The sequence below is a fragment of the Canis lupus genome, chromosome 2 (genome assembly GCF_048164855.1).
Source record: "Canis lupus baileyi chromosome 2, mCanLup2.hap1, whole genome shotgun sequence".
Lineage (NCBI taxonomy): Eukaryota > Metazoa > Chordata > Mammalia > Carnivora > Canidae > Canis > Canis lupus.
This window is the reverse complement of record NC_132839.1, coordinates 4,184,927-4,206,142: the sequence shown is the minus strand read 5'-3', so window position 1 is coordinate 4,206,142 and position 21,216 is coordinate 4,184,927. Positions and strand designations below refer to the sequence as shown.

The 21,216-nt window shown below is 35.5% G+C and overlaps 1 protein-coding gene across 18 annotated transcripts in view; it reads left to right on the top strand.

Moving 5' to 3' along the window:
• Window positions 1-21,216, top strand: part of FER (FER tyrosine kinase) — a 432,700-nt gene that overhangs the window by 201,242 nt on the left and 210,242 nt on the right. For all 18 annotated transcript variants that reach the window (XM_072788238.1, XM_072788233.1, XM_072788277.1 and 15 more), the window contains one exon: window positions 7,397-7,519. In XM_072788238.1, the coding sequence (XP_072644339.1) occupies window positions 7,397-7,519 (123 nt within the window). The remainder of the gene's footprint in view (window positions 1-7,396; window positions 7,520-21,216) is intronic.

The window sequence follows — 21,216 nt, the reverse complement described above, 5'->3', positions numbered from 1 at the left end:
ACAAATAATGGTATTTTTAGCAACATTGTCAACTGCAGTGTAGGATGGCAATTATTTTGAGGCTGGGGTTTTTTTGTATGCATATCACAGTTACTTTATAACATGCTGTGAAACTCTGCATGCTGTGAACATTATGTGAACATTATGAATGATCAAGATGGACAAAGATACTTTGAATTTTTACATTTTCTACTATTGTGGCAGAGAATATCTTTTGTCTTAGCTCTTCAGGCAAGAAGAGTTGTACTTTTTATTGGAACTAAATATATTAATTTCATCAAGTCAGATATATTAAGCATATCTAGGAGTATCTGAATCTCATTGTAATTCTGGCTTTAGGTACAGACCTGTTCCATAGTTATTAGCCTGTTTAGGGTGTTTGATACAACAGAGTTTATACCTAAACATATTTAGGGTTTGTTTCTAAAACTGTTTGTGTCATAAATGTTGATAGATTTTCAGAGATTCAAATAGCCTTATTCCATTTGTTTAGTAAATATAGATGCAAATCCTTATTGTTGTGTATGATAAAACAAAAACACATGTAGTAAGAAGTGCTCTGGAAAGATCTTATTATTAAGGGAAAAATGCCAAGTTATATTTCTCTCATTTATTTATATGACAGGCATTTGCTAAAACCCATTTTGCAAAGGACCATGTTATTCAGTGTAAGGAGATGAAACTGAAAAATGTATGGCTTCCCAGTGAACTTAAAACCTACTAGGTGAGACAGGTAGAATTCATGTACAGGGAAATATTAAAGATGCAGAATTAAGGATGATTGAGCCAAGAAATTTGAAATAATATATGATGATGAATTAAAAATAACAATATTGAATATTTTAGAATAAAACAAAAAATCTTCTATGTAATGGCATATCATAATCTTTTATTTCTTTATCCATTTATTCAGGAAATACTAATTGAGCAAGTAATGTGTAAGGCCCAGGAATATGAGTCAATAAAACAAAAATAACCCAAAAGTGGAGATTTTAATTATTGTGTGAAATTGGGTAGCCCAATTTGTTAAATCATTGATTCATTCAGCAGGTATTTATTGGATGTCTATTATGTGCTGAATTCCACTTCAAGCTGGTAGATTTAGTCTTTGCGTGTACTAGACAGGTTTACTTTGTTCTATTGTTGTCAAAATCTCTAGGCTTTTTGAACGACATGTATTTTTAAATTCATGCCATGAGTCTTAAGGAAGACTAAGTGAAGGTGAGTAAATTCAAAACTTGTTTGAGAATGAAAGACCTAAATGTGAGACAGGAATCCATTAGAATCCTAGAGGAGAACACAAGCAGCAACTTCTATGACCTTGGCTGCAGCATCTTCTTGCTAGACACATCTCCAAAGGCAAGGAAAACAAAGGCAAAAATGAACTATTTGGACCTCATCTAGATAAAAAAGACTTCTGCACAGCAAAGGAAACAGTCAACAAAACCAAAAGGCAACAGAATGAGAGAAGATATTTGCAAATGCCTCATCAGCTACAGAGGTAGTATCCAAAATCTATAAAGAACTTATCAAACTCAACATCCAAAGAACAAACAATCCAATCAAGAAATGGGTGAACAGACATTTCTCCAAAGAAGACTTACAGATGGCCAACAGACACATGAAAAAAGTCTCAACATCACTTGGCATCAGGAAGATACAAATCAAAATTGTAAACAAATCAAAATCTCACGCCAGTCAGAATGGCTAAAGTGAACAAGTTAGGAAACGACAGATGGTGGCGAGGTTGCCAAGAAAGGGGAACCATTGTACACTGTTGGTGGGAATGCAAACTGGTATAGCCATCCTGGAAAATATTCTAGAAGTTCTTCAAAGAGTTGAAAATAGAGCTACGCTGCAACCCAGCAATTGCTTTACTGGGTATTTACCCCAAAGATACAAATGTAGTGATCCAAAAAAGATATATATTTATACATACACACACACACCTATCTACAATGGAATAATACTCAGCCATCAAAAATTGAAATTTTGCCTTTTGCAACCATGTAGTTGGAATTAGAGGGTATTATGCTAAGCAAAATAAGTCAATCAGAGAAAGAATTATCATATGATCTCACTTATATGTGGAATTTAAGAAACAAAACAGAAGACCCCAGGGGAAGAGAAGAAAAAATAAAACAAGATGAAATCAGAGAGGGAGACAAACCATAAGAGACTCTTAATTGTAGGAAACAAACTGAGGGTCACTGGAGTAGAGGAGGGTGGGTGGATGGGGTCACTGGGTGATGGATATTAATGAGGGCATGTGATGTAATGAACACTGCATATTATATAGGACTGATGAATCACTGAAGACCTCTATCTCTGAAACTCATAATACATTATATATTGATGGATTGAAATTAAAGAAAATAAACATTTAAAAAACAAAACTTGTTTGAATGACAGTTCATCCCATGTTTATGCCTCATTGTATATTTTGAATTATTTTAATCACTCTACTCCTACCCTTCAAGTATCCAAAAGAGGTGATAAGTACCTTGAAGTCAAAAGAAACTGCCCTAGGTTATCATTTTCTGTGCCCTTGACACACAGTTAAAGACTTAGGGGACTTACTTTCTTCTTAACAATTAAAGCCTTAACAAAAGCTCATTAACATTAATTTCCAGGAAAGACTGAGTGAGTACTTTTAAGGCCCAAGGATACAATGGTGGAGCCTATAATCTAGGAGGGAGGCCCACAGTCATTTGTAAATCACACGTTATATATAATTATAAACTGTAAAGTAATAATTATAAGCTGTAAAGTAGATGCACATTGCTATAAAAGCTTTTGACTGCGAAACTTAAGGAAGTTAAGTTTGAGACAACATCTGAATAATGAGTAACAGTTAAGTAGGAAAAGACATATAGAAACCTTATTAATAAAAAAAAAAAAAAAAAAAGAAACCTTATTAATACGATTTCCCAAACTCTCCAGCCACCCTTCCTGTGTACTGGTTTAATGAGTTACTTACAAGTATTCCATGTGCTGTTTTTATTGGAGAAAGCTAAAGCTTATGTTTTATGTTTCCATTTTTAGGTATTTTACCAAAAAAAGGGAATGTTTTATTTAGCTTTTTTTTTTTTTTTAAATTTAGGTTATGCATCTCAGCTGCCCTCTTTGAGAAATCCTTTCTTTTTTTCTCTTTGAGAAATCCTTTCTTTTCTTTCTTTTTTCTTTTCTTTTCTTTTCTTTTCTTTTCTTTTCTTTTCTTTTTTCTTTTCTTTTCTTTTCTTTTCTTTCTTTTCTTTTCCCTTCCTTCCTTCCTTCCTCCTTCCTTCCTTCCTTCTTTTCTTTCTTTTCTTTTCTTTTCTTTTTTCTTTTTTTTTCTTTCTTTTCTTTTCTTTTCTCTCTCTCCTTTCTTTCTTTCTTTCTTTCTTTCTTTCTTTCTTTCTTTCTTTCTTTCTTTCTTTCTTTCTTTCTTTCTTTCTTCTTTCCTTTCTTCTTTCTCTTTCATTTGCTTCCTTGCTCCCTTGCTTTTCCTTAAGCCTTCTTGTTCTCAATTCTTTTTCAGGGGATCTTCTCAGGCATATGATTTCAGATTACATTCATTGTAACCCCCCACATTACATTCATTGAACCCCCATCTCATTTTTGTATGCATATTCTGTTCTGACTTCTTTGTATAATAACAGTACTCTGGAAGTATGTATAGCAACAAAATCTGATGCTGTTTTTTATGGGTTTTTCATCCATATGATTCTTAAGTAGCACAGTGATAACTCAGAAACAACTTCTAGATGTAGCAAATGTTTTCATAAGACCACCTTATGGGTTCAGTGTATATTCTTTGAGTATTTTTTGATATATTCTAATTATAGGCATCTATATAATTTTTATTTTATAAAATTTGAATTATCATATTTTATGCATACTTTTTTTTTTTTAATTTTTTTATGATAGTCACAGAGAGAGAGAGAGAGAGGCAGAGACACAGGCAGAGGGAGAAGCAGGCTCCATGCACCGGGAGCCTGATGTGGGACTCGATCCCGGGTCTCCAGGATCGCGCCCTGGGCCTAAGGCAGGCGCCAAACCGCTGCGCCACCCAGGGATCCCTATGCATACTTTTTAATGACCTATTACTTGATGCTTAATCATGTAATACAAATGACAATCAACAAAATGACCTTTGTGGAAGTTTGCAAAAATTTATTCTCTACTACTATTTTTTATTGCTTCTTTTGGAATTCACTTAAGAGATCATTAGTAGCTCCAAGGAAAAGTGTCTTACTTAAGATTAGTCTGGATTCTCTCATTTGTATTATTTTCACAGCCATGTAGAAAACTTAAAAAAGAATCCATTTTTTGGTGAACCAAACCTTATCATCTGAGCTATAAGAAATTTATACAGATTTGTAACAAGATCAAATTTTAATATTTGGAATTTTGAGAGTATCAAGGAACAAGTCCTCAACAGTTTTCTTGAATGTGTTACTCTTGACCTTAGCTTGATGCTTAGCTGAACTTGGTAAGCATATGTCATCTTAGCATTGTTTTTAGATTCATTATTTTATCTTCATAGTTAAGAAAGCGAGTTAACTGGTTTTGCACAATTAGGACTCTGAGAACTTCACTGATGTGAACTGATTGCTTTAAAATGATAATTGCTAGAAACCAGTTTCTTATATCATCCCTTGTATTCACTGTCTTCACCCATCATGATTACTATGTCAATGACAGAAAACTCTCTTTAAACTTAAAATCCAGGTATGTTCTTAAATGAAAATTCCCATTATTCTATTCACTGTTTCTCTAGTTATACAAGTGTTTTAGAATTTTGTACAAGACATTATATTATGACACTAGTGGCTGATTTGAAATTTGATTCTCTGAATTTTATCATGTTACTTACTGTTGAACATTATACTTCAGTGTCTTGAGCTTGGGTGTGTGTTGTCAGTATTCATTTCTAAGTTGAGTTATCTTACTTGTGTCTTTAACTTCACACTCATTTTATATGCATTATATTTCATTTATTCGTACGTATTTTTTGATCCAGGCAGTACATGTCAGGCACTGTTCTAAACCATGGGAATACTGTGATGTTAAAAATTTATTAACTCATGAACTTACATTCTAGAGGAAGAAATAGACAATAAACAAGAAAAATAGCTATGATATTAGATGGTGATAAGTTCTGAGCAAAATTTCAGTAAGAGAAAGGAGATTAGTTTAGTTGGGGCGAGAAAATGGAGTATTGAATGTTGTATGGGGTGGTCAGAGAAGACCTTACTGAAAAGGTGACATATGCTGAAAGACTGGAGCAAGTAAGAGAGCAAGTAAGGGTCGTTACCCGTACGACCATCTGAGGAACTATTCAAGCAGCAAATTCAAACTCCCTGAGTAAGGAGTGTGTATAGTGTGTTTCACTAAAATTATGTGGCTGGAGGGAAGCTGGGAGAGGGGTGGGTAGTGGTAAGAGATGATGTAAGAGAGATGACAGAGGACAGATGAGTTTCAGAGACCATAGTAAGGACTTTGGCATTTATTCTGAGGGAAGTAAGAATATAAGCAAAGTAATGGAATGATCTGCTGTAACAGGATCACCTGATGCTATGTTGACAGTAGACAGAAGGAAGACAAAGGGAAGAGACATATGGGTTTTTAACTTATTTTTTTTTTAAGATTTTATTTATTTGAGACAGAGAGCCTAAGCCGGGAGGAGGGTCAGAAGGAGAGGGAGAAGCCAACTTCTCGCCCCGTGGAGCTCTATCCCAGGACCCTAGGAATCAGACCTGAGCGGAGGCAGTCACTTAACCAACTGAGCCACCCAGGCGCCCCTACATTTTTAACTTTATGGGGGAATGAATTGTCAGTAATTATTGACTAATAGAATTGTATGTAAGTGTACAACATGATGATTTGATACACATTGTAAAATGATTACCAGGATCAAAACCATTAACACCTCACAGTTAATGTTAAATACTCTTCTTGTACGCATGGTCAGAATGCTTAAGATTGACTCTCCGCAACTTTCAAGCATATAATACTGTATATTTGGTTGAAATATCCCCATTGTTACTATTGTTATTATGCATTACACGTCTATGAACTTTTTCATTTCTTTATTTTTTAATCAGTTTAATGTAAGAATGGCTTTCAGTATATCTGATTATTTACAGATAATGATTATTCCTTGAGAAAAGGTAATTTACACTTTAAGTTTCTTCTTCTTTATCTGGATATGGAATTATTTTTGTAACCCAAGGATTATTATTGCTTTAGTGATTTAATAATTGAACGTGTACCAGTGCCATATACTGAGCAAAGGGGTTTGTATGTTGATACTTGGTCAAGCCTCATACTTACTCTTTGAGGAGATCCAAATATTATTTGTTTCACCGATGAATAAACTGAATGCTGAGAGAACTTGCTTAGCACATTGCATGACCAATAATAGATTAGTGTCTTCAGTATGAAATATTCTTAAGCATCATTGTTAATATATCATAGTAGGTCTGGCCGGTGTATTCAAAAATTCTTCAGGCAACTTATCAACAGTTGCCCTGAATTTACTCTAACACAACCTGCCCTGAATTGAATGATATTCTATGATTAGTTTTACAGTAAACTAACTCCTGTTTGTTCCTTACTTGATAAAACAAATGTCCATTTAAAGGTGGTATATAAATCAGATTCTGGTAAATTGAATCTTACTTTTTGCTATGGAAAAGGAACCTTAATTTTTTTTTATCTTTTAACTAAGAAAATAATCTTCCAGTGACATAAATAATATCCAAATTTAGGTACTCTTTAAATATTCTTATTTCTTAACATAGAGTTTTCTTAGAGCACATTCATATTGGTATCTGTATACATCACCTGCATATATATGGGCAACCTTTGTGAACTATCAGAAGTTTTTATTCTATTACTTTGGATTCCAGTGCTTCCTGCATTGAAAGGTGTGACCAGTAAGATATTTTTTATTTGCTAAATGTATTGCTATCAGTTCATCCATATGACCTGCTTGCCTATTTGAAATATAAATACAGGGAAAGGGAATGTGACAGAGTCTGAGAAAATGTTACTTATCCTATGTTATGAAATCACAAAGTGCAAGATTTGAGCATGCCGATATTTGTAGTTTTGTCACTGTGCATTTTCTTTCTTTGTCAGTGGTGTGTAAGATGACGAGGTGCTTTTGGTGAAAGAATAATGTGTGAATAACCCCACCATAGAAATACCAATTACTACTGTATTGATAAGGAGGAAATGGTGATCTTTTATTTTTACTTTTACCATCTGATCCTAGTATCAAGTATATTCACACTATTGTTGTGCAACAATAGTTTTTCTTAGTGGAACTTAATTTATTACTGAATGGAGTCTTGCTGAAGCAATGTCTTCATATTTATTCTTCTTTATTGTTTTTTTTTTTCTCCAGAATCTATATCGATTTGAAGGCACTGGTTTTTCAAACATTCCTCAACTTATAGATCATCACTATACAACAAAACAGGTCATCACTAAGAAGTCAGGTGTAGTTCTGCTGAATCCTATTCCTAAGGTAAGTACATTTGTGTGTATATGATGTGTATATGTATATAAGTTTCTTAGATTATTTATAAATGTTTGGAAACCAGAGGGCTTTGTGATTACCAATGACACTAATGTTGAAGCATAGCATTTCCTTGGTTTTATTAAGGTAGGCTGCCTTTTTAATCTGCATTTGCTGGGTTTCAAATGGCCTATTCTTCTTTTTTCTTCCCAGTTTTCCTTGAAAGACTTGAGGCTTTTTTTCTTACTTTATAAGGTTTGACTTTGAGTTCAGTTTATAAGAGATTTTAAGATGCAGAAAGTCAAAGAATATGTCCAGCAATTATGAGTGAAATAGAATTTTAATTTTGGAGGTTAAGTTTACAATATATTATAAAGAAATTTTAAAAACTACCTTACTTTTCTCAAATATAATAAATCATAAGTTTCTTATGTGGGGCTGGCAGGTAGCTAGCTGGGTGAGAAATTGTTCTAGGTAACTTTTACCTCTAAGATCTAGCACAGAACACATTACTTCCATGTGCTTTAGGAGATTTGTGAGGTAAACAGTGCGTATAAAGATGGTTTGTGTTTTATGGTAAAACCTGTGGGGTCTGGCTCAAAGTAGAGCAATAGAGCTGGCTTGGCCTTTAAGTACTTTTGATGTATCAGAACTTGAACTGGGGTAGTCAACTGTCCTTTTCTTTGAGGCCATCTACTATGAAGTACAGCAGAGGGATAAACAGCCATAAAATCTGGTAGGTTAATACCTGCTAATTCAATTTTTATATATCTAAGGATGACTTTTAATATGAAGCAAGCGCTATTCCCAAGAATGCTAATATGTAATCCAGATTCAGCGAAAGAAATTAAAAAAAAAAAAAAGCAACAGTTATACTATCCTTTGTTGGTCTAGAACTCATGTTGTATTACTCGGTCATCACTGAGGGGCTGAGCCTTAACCTTCCTTTCACGGAAGATTTTGACACTAATTCTGTGGCTAAGAAATTAGCCTTCTTGCCAATTTTTCTAGAATTATAAGATTGGCTCTTTTTTCCTTTGTATTTTTCCATTTGCTATTACCCCCATTTCAATTTCAGAAACCCCTATAAAAATTCTGTTAGTTTGAAACAACTTGTCATGTTTTTCTCTAGGAAACAGAGAACTCTGTCAATGTTTCTTCCTCCATCAATGAATGAATTTTTTTTTCCCTTCAAAGATTTTAATGGAGATTATTGCCTAAACATTTTTTAATCCATCTGAGAAAAGTTTTAGATTCAGAGAGCAATACAAGCACAGAAGCAGGAAGTCTTTCTAGTTTTGAGGATACAGGAGGCAAGATAGAGGAGTAAAATCTGAAATGGTTTTCTTAACCCAAAATCTTCTAGAAAGCTCAAAAGATGGATACTAGGAAAATTTCACTTTTCTAGACCTTGGTAGGCAATGAATGAATAACTGCTGTTGTTCTGCAGAATTCTAGTTCTTTTCTTTGCCTAAGATGATCTACTCCTGCCGCTCCATTTACTATTTATATACCAGAGACTTAGAAACTTATATTTCTAGCTTACATTTACTCTTTTTCCTGAAAGACATAGACTTTTCTACTCTTTACGTAAAACTGAGTTTAACTCCAAACTTTGTTTTTTCCTTTTTCAATAAATGGCACAAGTTTTCCCCACTATCCAAAAATAGAGCGTTCCTGCGAAATCTTTTGTAAGTCAAATGACATAAAACACAGAAGCAATTACCGTTTCACAAAAGCAAAAATCCTCTTTGAATTTCTTTTAGTTAGCAAACATAGGTGCTAATATAAGTCTTTTGTAAAAGCAGAGTGGCATAAAGCAAACATTTGGATAATGAGGGAGCTAGTACCACCCAATAGCTGCTCAAACCAAAAATGTAGGGGGTTGTCTTCAACATCTCCTCTGCCACTGCCCTCCCTCTGTCCCTTAAATGACAGGAGTTTTGTATACTTACCGGTACATGCAAAAGTATGTTCTTTAATTCCAGTATAATTCCAGCATGAAATAAAATTAAGCACAGTGAGAATACTTCTTACCCCTGTTAGGTCAACAAGATATGCAACTGGGTTTTCAGAGATATTGATATCCTGTTTTACAGCCAACCAAATATTTGCATTTCCTACTTGCTGAGCCAGGTCTAAATTGAGAGACCAAAGCCATAAAAGAGGCGCATAAAAATGCAGATCTGGGCTTGAATAAGAATATATAATTTCAAATAAAGCTATATCCTTCTCTATATGAAATTTTCCCTGAATCGAGCCTAGATAAATGGAGTAGATTCTGTGGACTGTTACATGGCCAATTATTCTCTTTCTCCCAAACCCCCAACACTGGCTGTGGAGCTGATTGTCTCATCATTTTATATAGCATTTTATACTGCTGAAAGCTAGAGAAAATTAAGGAGCTATGTATGATTGTTTTATGAGGTAGAAATTTTGAAGTTTATCTAGTCGACTATTAACCTGATCTACAGTGCTGGTATTTGAAATAGGCAGATCATTATCTGTTTGTTGTAAATATTATTATGCACATTATTTAATGAATCATATTATGCTTTTAAAAGAAAATCACAAAGCAGAGGTTGTGAAAGTTAGGCAGTTTTCAATTATGAGTGAAGAACAAATTGATATGGATTTTATTATGGTGGTATTATCTGTTATGTATCTTCCTTTGAGAAATTATTTATACTCTTATAACGGGAATCTATTTCCTGATTTAATTTGTGTAAGAAGTTAATGTCTTTGACCATATAATATGCTGTAAAACATCTCATTTCCATCTTGCCAAGACTTCATTTTTAGCCTCCATAAAGAGTGCTATTTTGGTCTCAATATAATTTCTGTTTATAGCAACTTACTGCTTACTTCCTATTTATTTCATTCCTACCCATGAAAATACAAGTATATCATCATGCTGCCTAACTGGAGGACACGGTGGCCAAAGGATTCTCTTATTTATCTTTAGAAGTACAGAAAACTAGACAATCTAGAATTAGGATTTTTTTTTTTAGAATTAGGATTTATTTAGCTTTCTCGGGATGATAAAGCTCGTGGGTGCCCAAGACAGCCCTCCCTCACTTTCCCCTGGCAGATTTCTCCTGTGCTGCTTCCCAAAGCTGGTGAAAAGGTATGGAAGACGCAAGACATTGTTGTAAACAGGGATTATTGATCACCCAGCACCTCCCTTCTTATGTTAGCAAGCACACTGGCTATGCACGGAGTCCGTCCTGGGTCAGTCAGTTTCTGTTCCTATCACTTATCACAGAGGCCTTTTCTGACTATTTTGTGTGAAATAACACCTTACGCCCTTTGGTTCCACTCTTCTCCTTCTTCATATCTGTTTGCTACAATTGTGTATGCTTGAAATTATTTCATTTGATGTATTTTTACTTGTCTGTCTTCCCCAAGTGGAATGTAAATTCCAATAAGGGCCAGAATTACTTTTAACAATTAGTGCAGCTGTAGCCCCATGCCTAGAACAGTGTTCTCCCATAGTAGGTGTTCAGTAAATACTTGTTGAAGCATTGAATTCATTGAGCAATTGCTAGAAACCAGGTACTTGCTGAGCTTTTCATATGCATTATCTCATTTAACCCTTACATATTCCTATGAAGTATTATAATTAGCCCCATACAAAGTTAGTGTTGTTTTTAACCTCAGACAATGTTATGAATGAGGAGCTGAAGCTTAAAAATCATAACTGACTTGCACAAGATGACACAATAGGTAAGAGGCAGAGAGCTGAGATGGGAGCCTATGATCTACCTACTATCTGTCTAGACTGTGGAGAACAGACTTCAGAGACTAGAATAAACTGCTTATTCTAAGGAACAAGGGTGTGGATTTAAGGAAAAGGAGGTATCTTTGATTCCATAAAATGTTAAGTTGAAAAAGGCTGTAACGTCAAAAACTGTACTACGGGTTTTTATGAAAGGAAAATCAATAAACAGTAATACTGGGTGATAGAGCTGGGACTTGAGGTAAAATATAGGGATTGATAAGGTGTAGTTAAGAAAGACACCTAGTTCAACTTTACCATATAAACAGTGACTTGAAAGTTTATTTACCTTGTTAAGTTTGATATTTCTTCAGATTTAGCTGTTTTTTTTTTTATTAAGAAATTTCTTTCAGAATGGAAATTAAAGTTCATGAATAAATTCAGGTGAGTTAAGGCAATGAGCCATTAAGAACTCTAGAACTCTGAACTTCAGACAAATGAGTTGCATGCCAGCTGAAATCAGGTACTTACTGCTTTTCATCAGAATTTAGTGCAGGAGGCCAGAGAGTAGAAGTAGATTTTTGCAGAGAGTAAGTCTTTCTGTGACAGACAGGTTTGAGACAACAGCTTTCATGTTGGATACAGGCAAGCAAAGAACAGTTCATACAAGACAAAATTGTACTTTTAATTAGACAATCTCTTCACGGTGTTAGTTTCAGGTCATTTAAAGACTGTTTATTTTATGTAGCTTGTTAAGTAACATAGCTTGCTTGCTTCGTCCAGTATTACTGCTTAATGATTTTCCTTCTCTAGAGGCTTCTGATACAGTTTTTGATCCACTGAAGTCTTTTCAGTTTACCATTTTGTGGAATGAAAGAGACTTATTTTTCCTTAAATCTATATCCATAGTCTCTAATTACGTAATTAGATTGTGAAAATAATTTAAAATTTTAATGAAGCCTGGAAAGTATATGTGATTTAGTATTTATTCATCTAACAAATATTTCCTTAACACACACACACACACACACACACACACACACTCTGCTGCACAGTGATCTACATACTATGTCAGAGTGCAATAAATACTATGAAATGAAACCTGTTAAGAAGATAATGACCTGGGGATCCCTGGGTGGCGCAGCGGTTTGGCGCCTGCCTTTGGCCCAGGGCGTGATCCTGGAGACCCGGGATCGAACCCCACGTCGGGCTCCCGGTGCATGGAGCCTGCTTCTCCCTCTGCCTGTGTCTCTGCCTCTCTCTCTTTCTTTCTCTCTCTCTGTGACTATCATAAATAAATTAAAAAAAAAAAAAAGAAGAAGAAGAAGAAGAAGATAATGACCTGAGTGTGACGATGAGGTCAGGGGTTGGGTGGTGTGTGTGTGTGTGTGTGTGTGTGTGTCAGTGTGTAGGGGCAGATGCTTTTTAAAAATGTTGTGATCCAAGCAGGAAGGCCTTCTAATGAATTTTGAAGAGAAACGTGAACCAAACCAAGGACTTCTCTGTATGGTTATACATTAAAGCCTTTAACAACACATCATGCTTACTGACCTATGAGAACAGATGACAATTCTAAACCACTAGAACCATGCTGCTGCTGGCTGGATTTCTTCCATGAGTGTCTGGGGGAAGAGTGTTCCTCGTTGTGAATGAGGAGCTGCAGAAGCTAGTGTGGCAGGAACAGTGGGGTCTAATGGAAGAGTGATTGGAGGTGAGCACAGATTTGGATTAATTTAATAATTAATGTATATCATCTTAAAAGGCCAATTGTTTATTATGTAATTTAAGAAATTCCCTTCATTTGAATAGAAGCTCAGTATAAAATTTTATAACGTTGCATAGTGAGTCCCTTCAAAACAAAAGATCTATGTTTAATAGTGCTAGTAATTTCAAGGGAATATTTTTGCAATAATATGGCCGCCTAAGTAAATTAGAGTAAAACATACGTTATTAATTTCTAAGAACTTTTCTCCCCAGCCCATTGTTATTTTTTCAGTTTTTGTATTGCTTGATTTTTGCCCCTCCCCCCTCCACCAACCAGTTAGCTCAATTCTGACACTACCTGAAGATAGAATCAGCTCCCGTAATTTAAGGACTTAATTCTACAAGACCGTCCCACCTCCTCTGCCCAAATTCAGATGCCAGTCTTCAGGTTGTCACCTGTGCTTCTGACATACTGGTGATAGATTGGAGGTTCCAATGACCCCGTCTGTAGGTTCAATTAATTTGCCAGAGTGCCTCCCAGAACTTCAAAAAACAGTCTACTTAGTAGATGACCAGTTTAATATGAAAGGACATAATTCAGGAACAGCCAGATGTTTGAGATTCATGTGAGACAAGGTATATGAGAAGGGGAATGGCACTTTCTTGATTTCTAAGGGTACAACTGTTTGCGAATTTCCACACCATTACCAACTTGGAATCTCTCCCTAGCCTGTCTTTCTGGGTTTATATGGAGGTTTTATTAATGGGCATGATTAATTAAATCATTGGGCACTGGGGCTTGAACGCAATCTCTAGCCTCTCTTCCCTCCCCTGAGGTCAAGGGGGTGGGACTGAAAACTCCAACCCTCAAATCACAGGGTAAGTTTTTTTTTTTTTTTTTTAAACAGGGTAAGTTTTTATGGCAACTAGCCCTATCCTTAGGTTACCTAGAAGCCAGCCAACTGTCACTTGTTAACATAACAAAAGACACCTTTATGGTTCTCAGCATTTAGGAATTTCCAAGGGTGTTAGGAGCTCTGTGCCAGAAATAAAGACAAAGACAAAATACAATTTCTTACTATAAATCATAATATCACACTCAGTAATATTATTTTAAGAGGCATCTAGCTAGCTGTGCTTTTGCAATTAATCCTCTTATGCTGTCAATTTGTATAGGATTTTTAAAAAGTGCTGTCTGTTTAAAAAATGTGAAGATAAATAAGTGAGATTTTTTTTTTTAGCTCTTGAAAATGAAATTTAGCATGTCAAATTAGATTTCCAATTATGGAAGCCACAGTTTGGGGGAAAAAAAAACTTCTGATATAGAATGCTCACTGTTAAGATTTCTATTTAATTGCCTCTTAGATCAATAATTAGGTCTGTTAAGAGTAGAAGAACACAAAAAATTACAACATGTCCTCCTCAGGATAAATTCATCAAGAATGTAATAAATCTCCATGTGGACCTCTGAATTGAGCAGAAGGAATCCAATAGATTTTATTTATTTATTAGATAGAGACACACACAAAGAGAGCAAGAGGGGCAGAGACATAGGCAGAGGGAGAAGCAGGCTCCATGCAGTGAGCCCGACGTGGGACTTGATCCCGGGTCTCCAGGATCACACCCTGGGCTGAAGGTGGTGCTCAACCGCTGAGCCACCGGGGCTGCCCAGAATGCAGTTTTATTTTATTTTATTTTATTTTTTTAAAGATTTATTTATTTATTTATTTATTTATTTATTTATTTATAATAGACATAGAGAGAGAGAGAGGCAGAGACACAGGAGGAGGGAGAGCAGGCTCCATGCCGGTAACCCGATGTGGGACTCGATCCCGGGACTCCAGGATCGCGCCCTGGGCCAAAGGCAGGCGCCAAACCGCTGAGCCACCCAGGGATCCCCAGAATCCAATTTTAAAAGCCAGTTTTCACTACACTCAACCATGTGATCTGGAGCAAGTCAACCGCCTACAGTAACCCTACATGGTTGTTGTAAACATCATGTAAGAGAATCCCCAGATATATGTTGGAAACTGTAAAATACCATATTCTTACTTTAAAAACTTTTTCACATGACAAATCACAACAGAGGGCAAATTTGGAAGATTTTAAATTATGAAGGAAGAAAAAAGACATTTATTGGGTGCATAGTCATCAAAACTACAAAAGACATTTATTGGGCGCCAATATTATTTGCACTCTACTTCTATTATTTTATTAAATCTTCTCAACAACTGTGAATTGAGGGAGGAAAGTCAGAGTTTGTAATTTATCCTGAATCATATTTCTTGTAAATTTTCAAGGTGTGTCCTGAAACTGATTCTGTTCCATTTATCATCTTTCTACTACAGTCTCCACTGGCATCAATTATAATCTGTGGTCTCAGTCATGTCAGTAGTGTAACAACAACTTGTTTCTACACTCCAGTATTCTAGCACTAGGAAGTAACAGTAAACTTGACAGTTACGGTGTCATCCTTTATGAAAATTAGTCCAGCAGGAACTATATAACCTGTTGTGCGCGGTAGCTTTGAAACTTTCAGCCTTCATTTAGCATCATCTGGGAAGTTGTATTAAACTTGGGTTTTAGACTTGATCCATTTAGTAAAGTAAAAGAAGCCTGTCAAACGACACATAATATGTAGACTGACTTCCAGTTTCTTATCTCAAACTTGACCAGCAGTTAATTTAAGGAAGAGCAATGTTAGACTCAAAATTAATAGGCCCTGGAGACCTCTGATCTTCTTTAAATGACCTCTCAGGAGTATTTTATCATAAGCCTACCTCATATTTTCTTAAATATTATGGTTTTTTTCAGTCTAAGGAGCTAAGTTTTTCAGTAATCATTCCATATATATATTTATTTACCTTGTAAATATTTTAGGGATGATCGGAACAGGTAGATGAATCCCAAGAAGCTAAAAGAATAATTCACTGGAATTTTTTATTTATTTTATTTTATTTATTTATTTATTTATTATTATTATTATTATTTTTTAATGATAGTCACACAGAGAGAGATAGAGAGGCAGAGACACAGGCAGAGGGAGAAGCAGGCTCCATGCACCGGGAGCCCGACGTGGGGTTCGATCCCGGGTCTCCAGGATCGCACCCTGGGTCAAAGGCAGGCGCCAAACCGCTGTGCCACCCAGGGATCCCCTGGAATTTTTTAAATGCAAGTAGAAGGCCAGATTTCGTTTTTATAGCACAAACATTGCCTGAAGTGTGTCATTTCACCATTTTAAAGTATTAATGGGAGGTTTCTATGTGCACAGGACCAGAGAAGCATGTAGAAACATACAAGAAAATATATAGGAGGGTTTCTGGCATAAACTTGGTTGATGACTTCGCAATTTTTACCCCATTCCCTGCTGGAAACCACAGTGAAGAGAACAACAAAAGCAAAATATCTATCAACTGCATTTTTCATGAAACTAAGAACCATGTATAGCTTGATGAAGTTTTGGAATATAGGTCTGGTGGGGGGAGGTCTGGAGCTGACGACCAAGAAAGAATTCTTGAGACGTCTTTGGTGCAAAATGATGGTTTTATTAAAGCACTGGGATAGAACCCGTGGGCAGGAAGAGCTGCTGCCCTGGGCCTATGAGGGGTGGCTGATTATATACCTGGGAATGGGAATGGGAGGGGTTTGAGGATAGCGTCCTCTCTAAAGAATTTTGGAAGCAAGGTTTCCAGGACCTTGAGGGGCCGGCTATTGTTGGGAAAGGTCATTTATTACCATCTAATAAAACCTGAGCCATGAGGTGGATATCGATGGGCCATGTGCATGGGGGATGATCACCAACATGTATCTTGGGGGGTAGAGATAAAGGAAATTTCTAAAGGAATTTATATATGTTAAAGTAGACTTACAGGCTCCTGGGGGTGAAGCTAAGATTGCCTCTTGCCCTTAGAAAAGTCTGAACATCCCGGCAGTTGAGACCATAGAGGAATGTCCCTCTGCCTGTTTCAGGGACTTGTCAGTGTGCTGCCCTGGGCTCGTGCCTTATCCTCAGCTAGTCCTCTGTTCCCCCATCATAATTCACTGACTTCAAAGTACATGTTATGGTAGCCAACCTTGATTGGGCAGAAATTGTATAGCACAAAGTTAAGACATCTTCAGATAGCCCAGCTGCTATCGATGTTACCAAGCTCCAGCAAAAATACCTTTTGAAAGAGGAATTTACCCTAAAGTTCTCAGGCTACATTCCTTGCTTGCATCAGTGAATGTGGGAAATGGGTGGGGAAAATAGAATTTTACAAATAACTTAAGTTGATGCAGCCAAAGCTACACTTGGAAAAAAATTTAGAGCCTTAAATAGTTACATCATTAAAAAAGTGAAATAATTGAGTGAAGTATATAACTCAAAAAAATTAAGAGAAACAAATCCACAATTAAATAAAACAAAGCAGAAGGAATTAATAAAGATAAAAGCATAAAGGGATGAATGAGAAAAAGAGAAAAAAATATATATAATAACTGCTTTTAAAAAGATCAGTACATAATTTAAAACATTTGTTAATTTAATGACGAGAAACCCATACCACAAAAGTACCAATCTCTTAGTATACAAAGAGCCTCTAAAAGTTGTTTAAAAAGAGAGAGACAACCAAACAAAAATTGGCAAGGGGTGTGACCAAATTGCTCAAAAAATAAAACTGCATATGTCTTTTAAGGATATGGCAAATAATTACTTCACTCAGTGGAATAAATGGAGATTAAAACTATAACGAGGTATCATTTTTTCACCTAGTAGATTGGCAAAACTCACAGTTTAATAATTCACTTTCTTGGCAAAGTTGTGCAGAAAAGGCTCTTAGATACTTTGGTAATGAGAGTATACGTTAGCGGAATCTCTGTAGAAGGAAAGTTGGCGAAATCATCAAAACTACAAAATATATATACCTTTGACTTAGTATTAACAATTCTGTAATCTATTCTTTAATTATATTTATGTACATATGAAATGGTGTCAGTACAAGGTTAGTCACGCAACATTGTTTGTAATATCAGGATATTGGAAATAATTGAAACCTTCATCAGTAGGTGTCTAGTTAAATCAACTATGGTACCTCACTGGATGGAGAACTGTAAATGAGGAAACTTTCTGTATACTCACTGAGGACAACTCCAAAGTGCATTGTTAACAAAAGAAACTAAGTTATAAAACAGACTTTATGTTACATTATCTTTTGTATAAAAATTATAGAGAACATAAAATTATATGTCTGAATTTACTTTTTAATGATAAAGAAACTTTAAAAATATATTCAAGATGCTGCTATTGATGATGATATCTAACAGAGGATAAATTTTTTGGTGGTTTTGATATCAGCAGAAGAGGTTTCAGGGAAACTTTTTTACTGTTTGCAATTATTTTATTTTACGGTTTAGATTTTATTTTTTGAAAATACTGTGAGTGTTTTATCCATTCAAAACGTAAATTAAAAAAATATTGAAACTATGGTACCTGCCCTCAACAGTTACAATTTTTCAGGGAGATCGTTTATTAAAAAATTATTGTTAGGGGACTCCTGGGTGGCTCAGTGGTTGAACGTCTGCCTTTGCTCAGGGCGCAATCCCCAGGTCCTGGGATTGAGTCCCACATCGTGCTCCCTGCATGGAGCCTGCTTCTCTCTCTGCCTGTGTCTCTGCCTCTCTCTCTGTGTCTCCCATGAATAAATAAATAAAATCTTAAAAAAAATAAAAAATAAATATTGTTAAAAGGATAAAATATTCATCTTATGTGTTGTTAAAGTAGAAAAAAATTATAAAATAGTGTTAAGATAGTATCCCATTTTCAAAAAATGAAATGAGCATACACATAGAAAATGTGTGTGTGTGTGTGTGTGTGTGTGTGTGTGTGTGTGTACAAAAAAGTTGAGGGATCCCTGGGTGGCGCAGCGGTTTGGCGCCTGCCTTTGGCCCAGGGTGCAATCCTGGAGACCCGGGATCGAATCCCACGTCGGGCTCCCGGTGCATGGAGCCTGCTTCTCCCTCTGCCTGTGTCTCTGCCTCTCTCTCTCTCTCTCTGTGACCATCATAAATAAATAAATTAAAAAAAAAAGTTGAAAAACTGTACTCCAGAATATTATGATTATCTGATTATCTCCAGTAGAGGAGTTATGGATAATTTTCTTTTGGCTTAAGTTTGGTCTTTAAATTTTTGTCATTGAACATGTTATTATTTTGGTAACATTAAAATTTTTCTAAAATAATATTATATAATAATGTTTAATAGAATACTACAGTGGTGTTTTTAAGACTCTCCCCTACCCCCATGCATAGAAAGAAATTGTATTTTATACAGGACACACAGAATTATAAGTATTGATATGTATGTATGCCTATGCCTGTAACAAGTTTTATAAAACAATTTTTTATGTTTCTTATATGTGATTCATTCTATTATCTTTTTTAAAAGTCTACGTCAAAAAATTGATTTTATGAAACTCAATTTGAAAAATACTCATATAAAAGTTTTTGGTTGTTTTAAAAAATTTTCTGTATGTATTTGACAGCAAGAGAGCACAAGCACAAGGGGAGCAGCAGAGGGAGAGGGAGGGACAGCCTTCCTGCTGAGCAGGGAGTCCCGGGTAGGGCTTGATCCCAGGACCCCGATCATGACCTGAGCCGAAGGCACTTAGCTGACTGAGCCACCCAGGGGCCCCTATAAAGGTTTCTTAAAAACCAATAAAATTTATTTTTAAAGTACTAATATGTGCCAATATATATCAATTCAGAAGAAGAACAAATGGCCTAGGAATGGTTTACACAGGAAGCTGGACTTGAAGTTGGTCCTGAGGATTGGCAGAGGGTGTAGGGAAATTTCTTGTGGTTATAATAAGGGAATAATCCAAGACATGGGAAATGATGGTAAGGGAATAATCTAAGACATGGAACTTGTTTTAAGGAAGTCCAGGTCAGTTTGACGGAAGCAGATGATTTAGAAAGGTGAGTAATCTTAAAAGTTTTGGCTAAAGTCAGACTTTTTTTAGATCACGAATACCAAGATGAGGATTTATCTCTAGAAAATGTCATTCCACTGCAGATTTATAAGCGAGGGGTAAATGTGAACTAAACATATCTAAGGCATAGTTGGTGATACCACATTCCCCACTAAAATGTTGAAGGCTAGCTAAGGCCTTTATTGGCACATTTAAAAACAAATCAATTTTTATCTTACCATGTTTCAGAAAGAATGTATATAGCCATAATCAAGTTATATTCCAGTGAAAGATGTTAAAATAGAAATAAATTACTAGCGCTGGTGAAAAAATAAGTAATGGCGGACATTTAACAACGTAAATAAAATACAAAATGCAGGCTCTTAATGACCTTTAATAACCTTTATGTTGAGCTTGAAATTTAGGTGTAAACCATTACAGAAAAGAGTTCACTAATTTCATGACTAGAGAGGAGGAAGGATATTAATTTGTTTAAAGTGAAGTTTTACTTACCAGTAAGTTCCAAAGGAAATTTCTCTCTTGGGATTTTAGATATAACAATGTCTTTGACAGCATTTCTGGAAAAGTTTAGGAAGACATTTCATTAGTTGCTGCTTTTAGTGTCCTTTAATAATAGCCAAAGGCATAATATAAAATACAACTTAATATAAAAAATTCTGCATCAGCATTTCTTTCTCTATTTTTAGTTTTTGCTGAATAGAATAGTAAAAATCTGTAAGACCCAGATTTATGATTAAAATATTAATAAAATTAGCATCAAATATATTAAAAAGTTTAAAGAAGTTCCAAAATACCAAAAGATTACCCCTATGACATTTACAAATATCTTAAGTATATACCCGAACAATGTAACATTTAGGTTAGTTTGTAGAAAATCTGCACACCCAGTGGAAAAAAAAGTTTTTTCACATGGAATGGGGTATTGTTGAATTTTGTTTTCATTCACACTTTACCCAAACACAAAAAGTGCACAAATATTTTGCCCATAATTTATTTGAGAAATTATCTGTGCCATACAATTTAGTGGAGGATCATCATCTCTTTTTAATGTCTTTTCAAAGCTTAGACAGTGAGAACTGATCTGATATTTGAATGGACTAAAGAGTGAAAGCAAGAAGTCCCTACCAAGAAGAAGACCAAGGCACTCACTCTGACTGAGACTGTGCTTGATGTTGGCACTTGTGTAATCCAAGCAGGAGAGAAGGGGTCAATAGAATAGAAGTGATACGGGTCCCTGGAGTCCCGTGGGACTCCCAAGAGTCCAAGAATGAATCTCGTGGACACAGGAGAGTGAGTAAGGGACAGAAGTTTATTAAGTA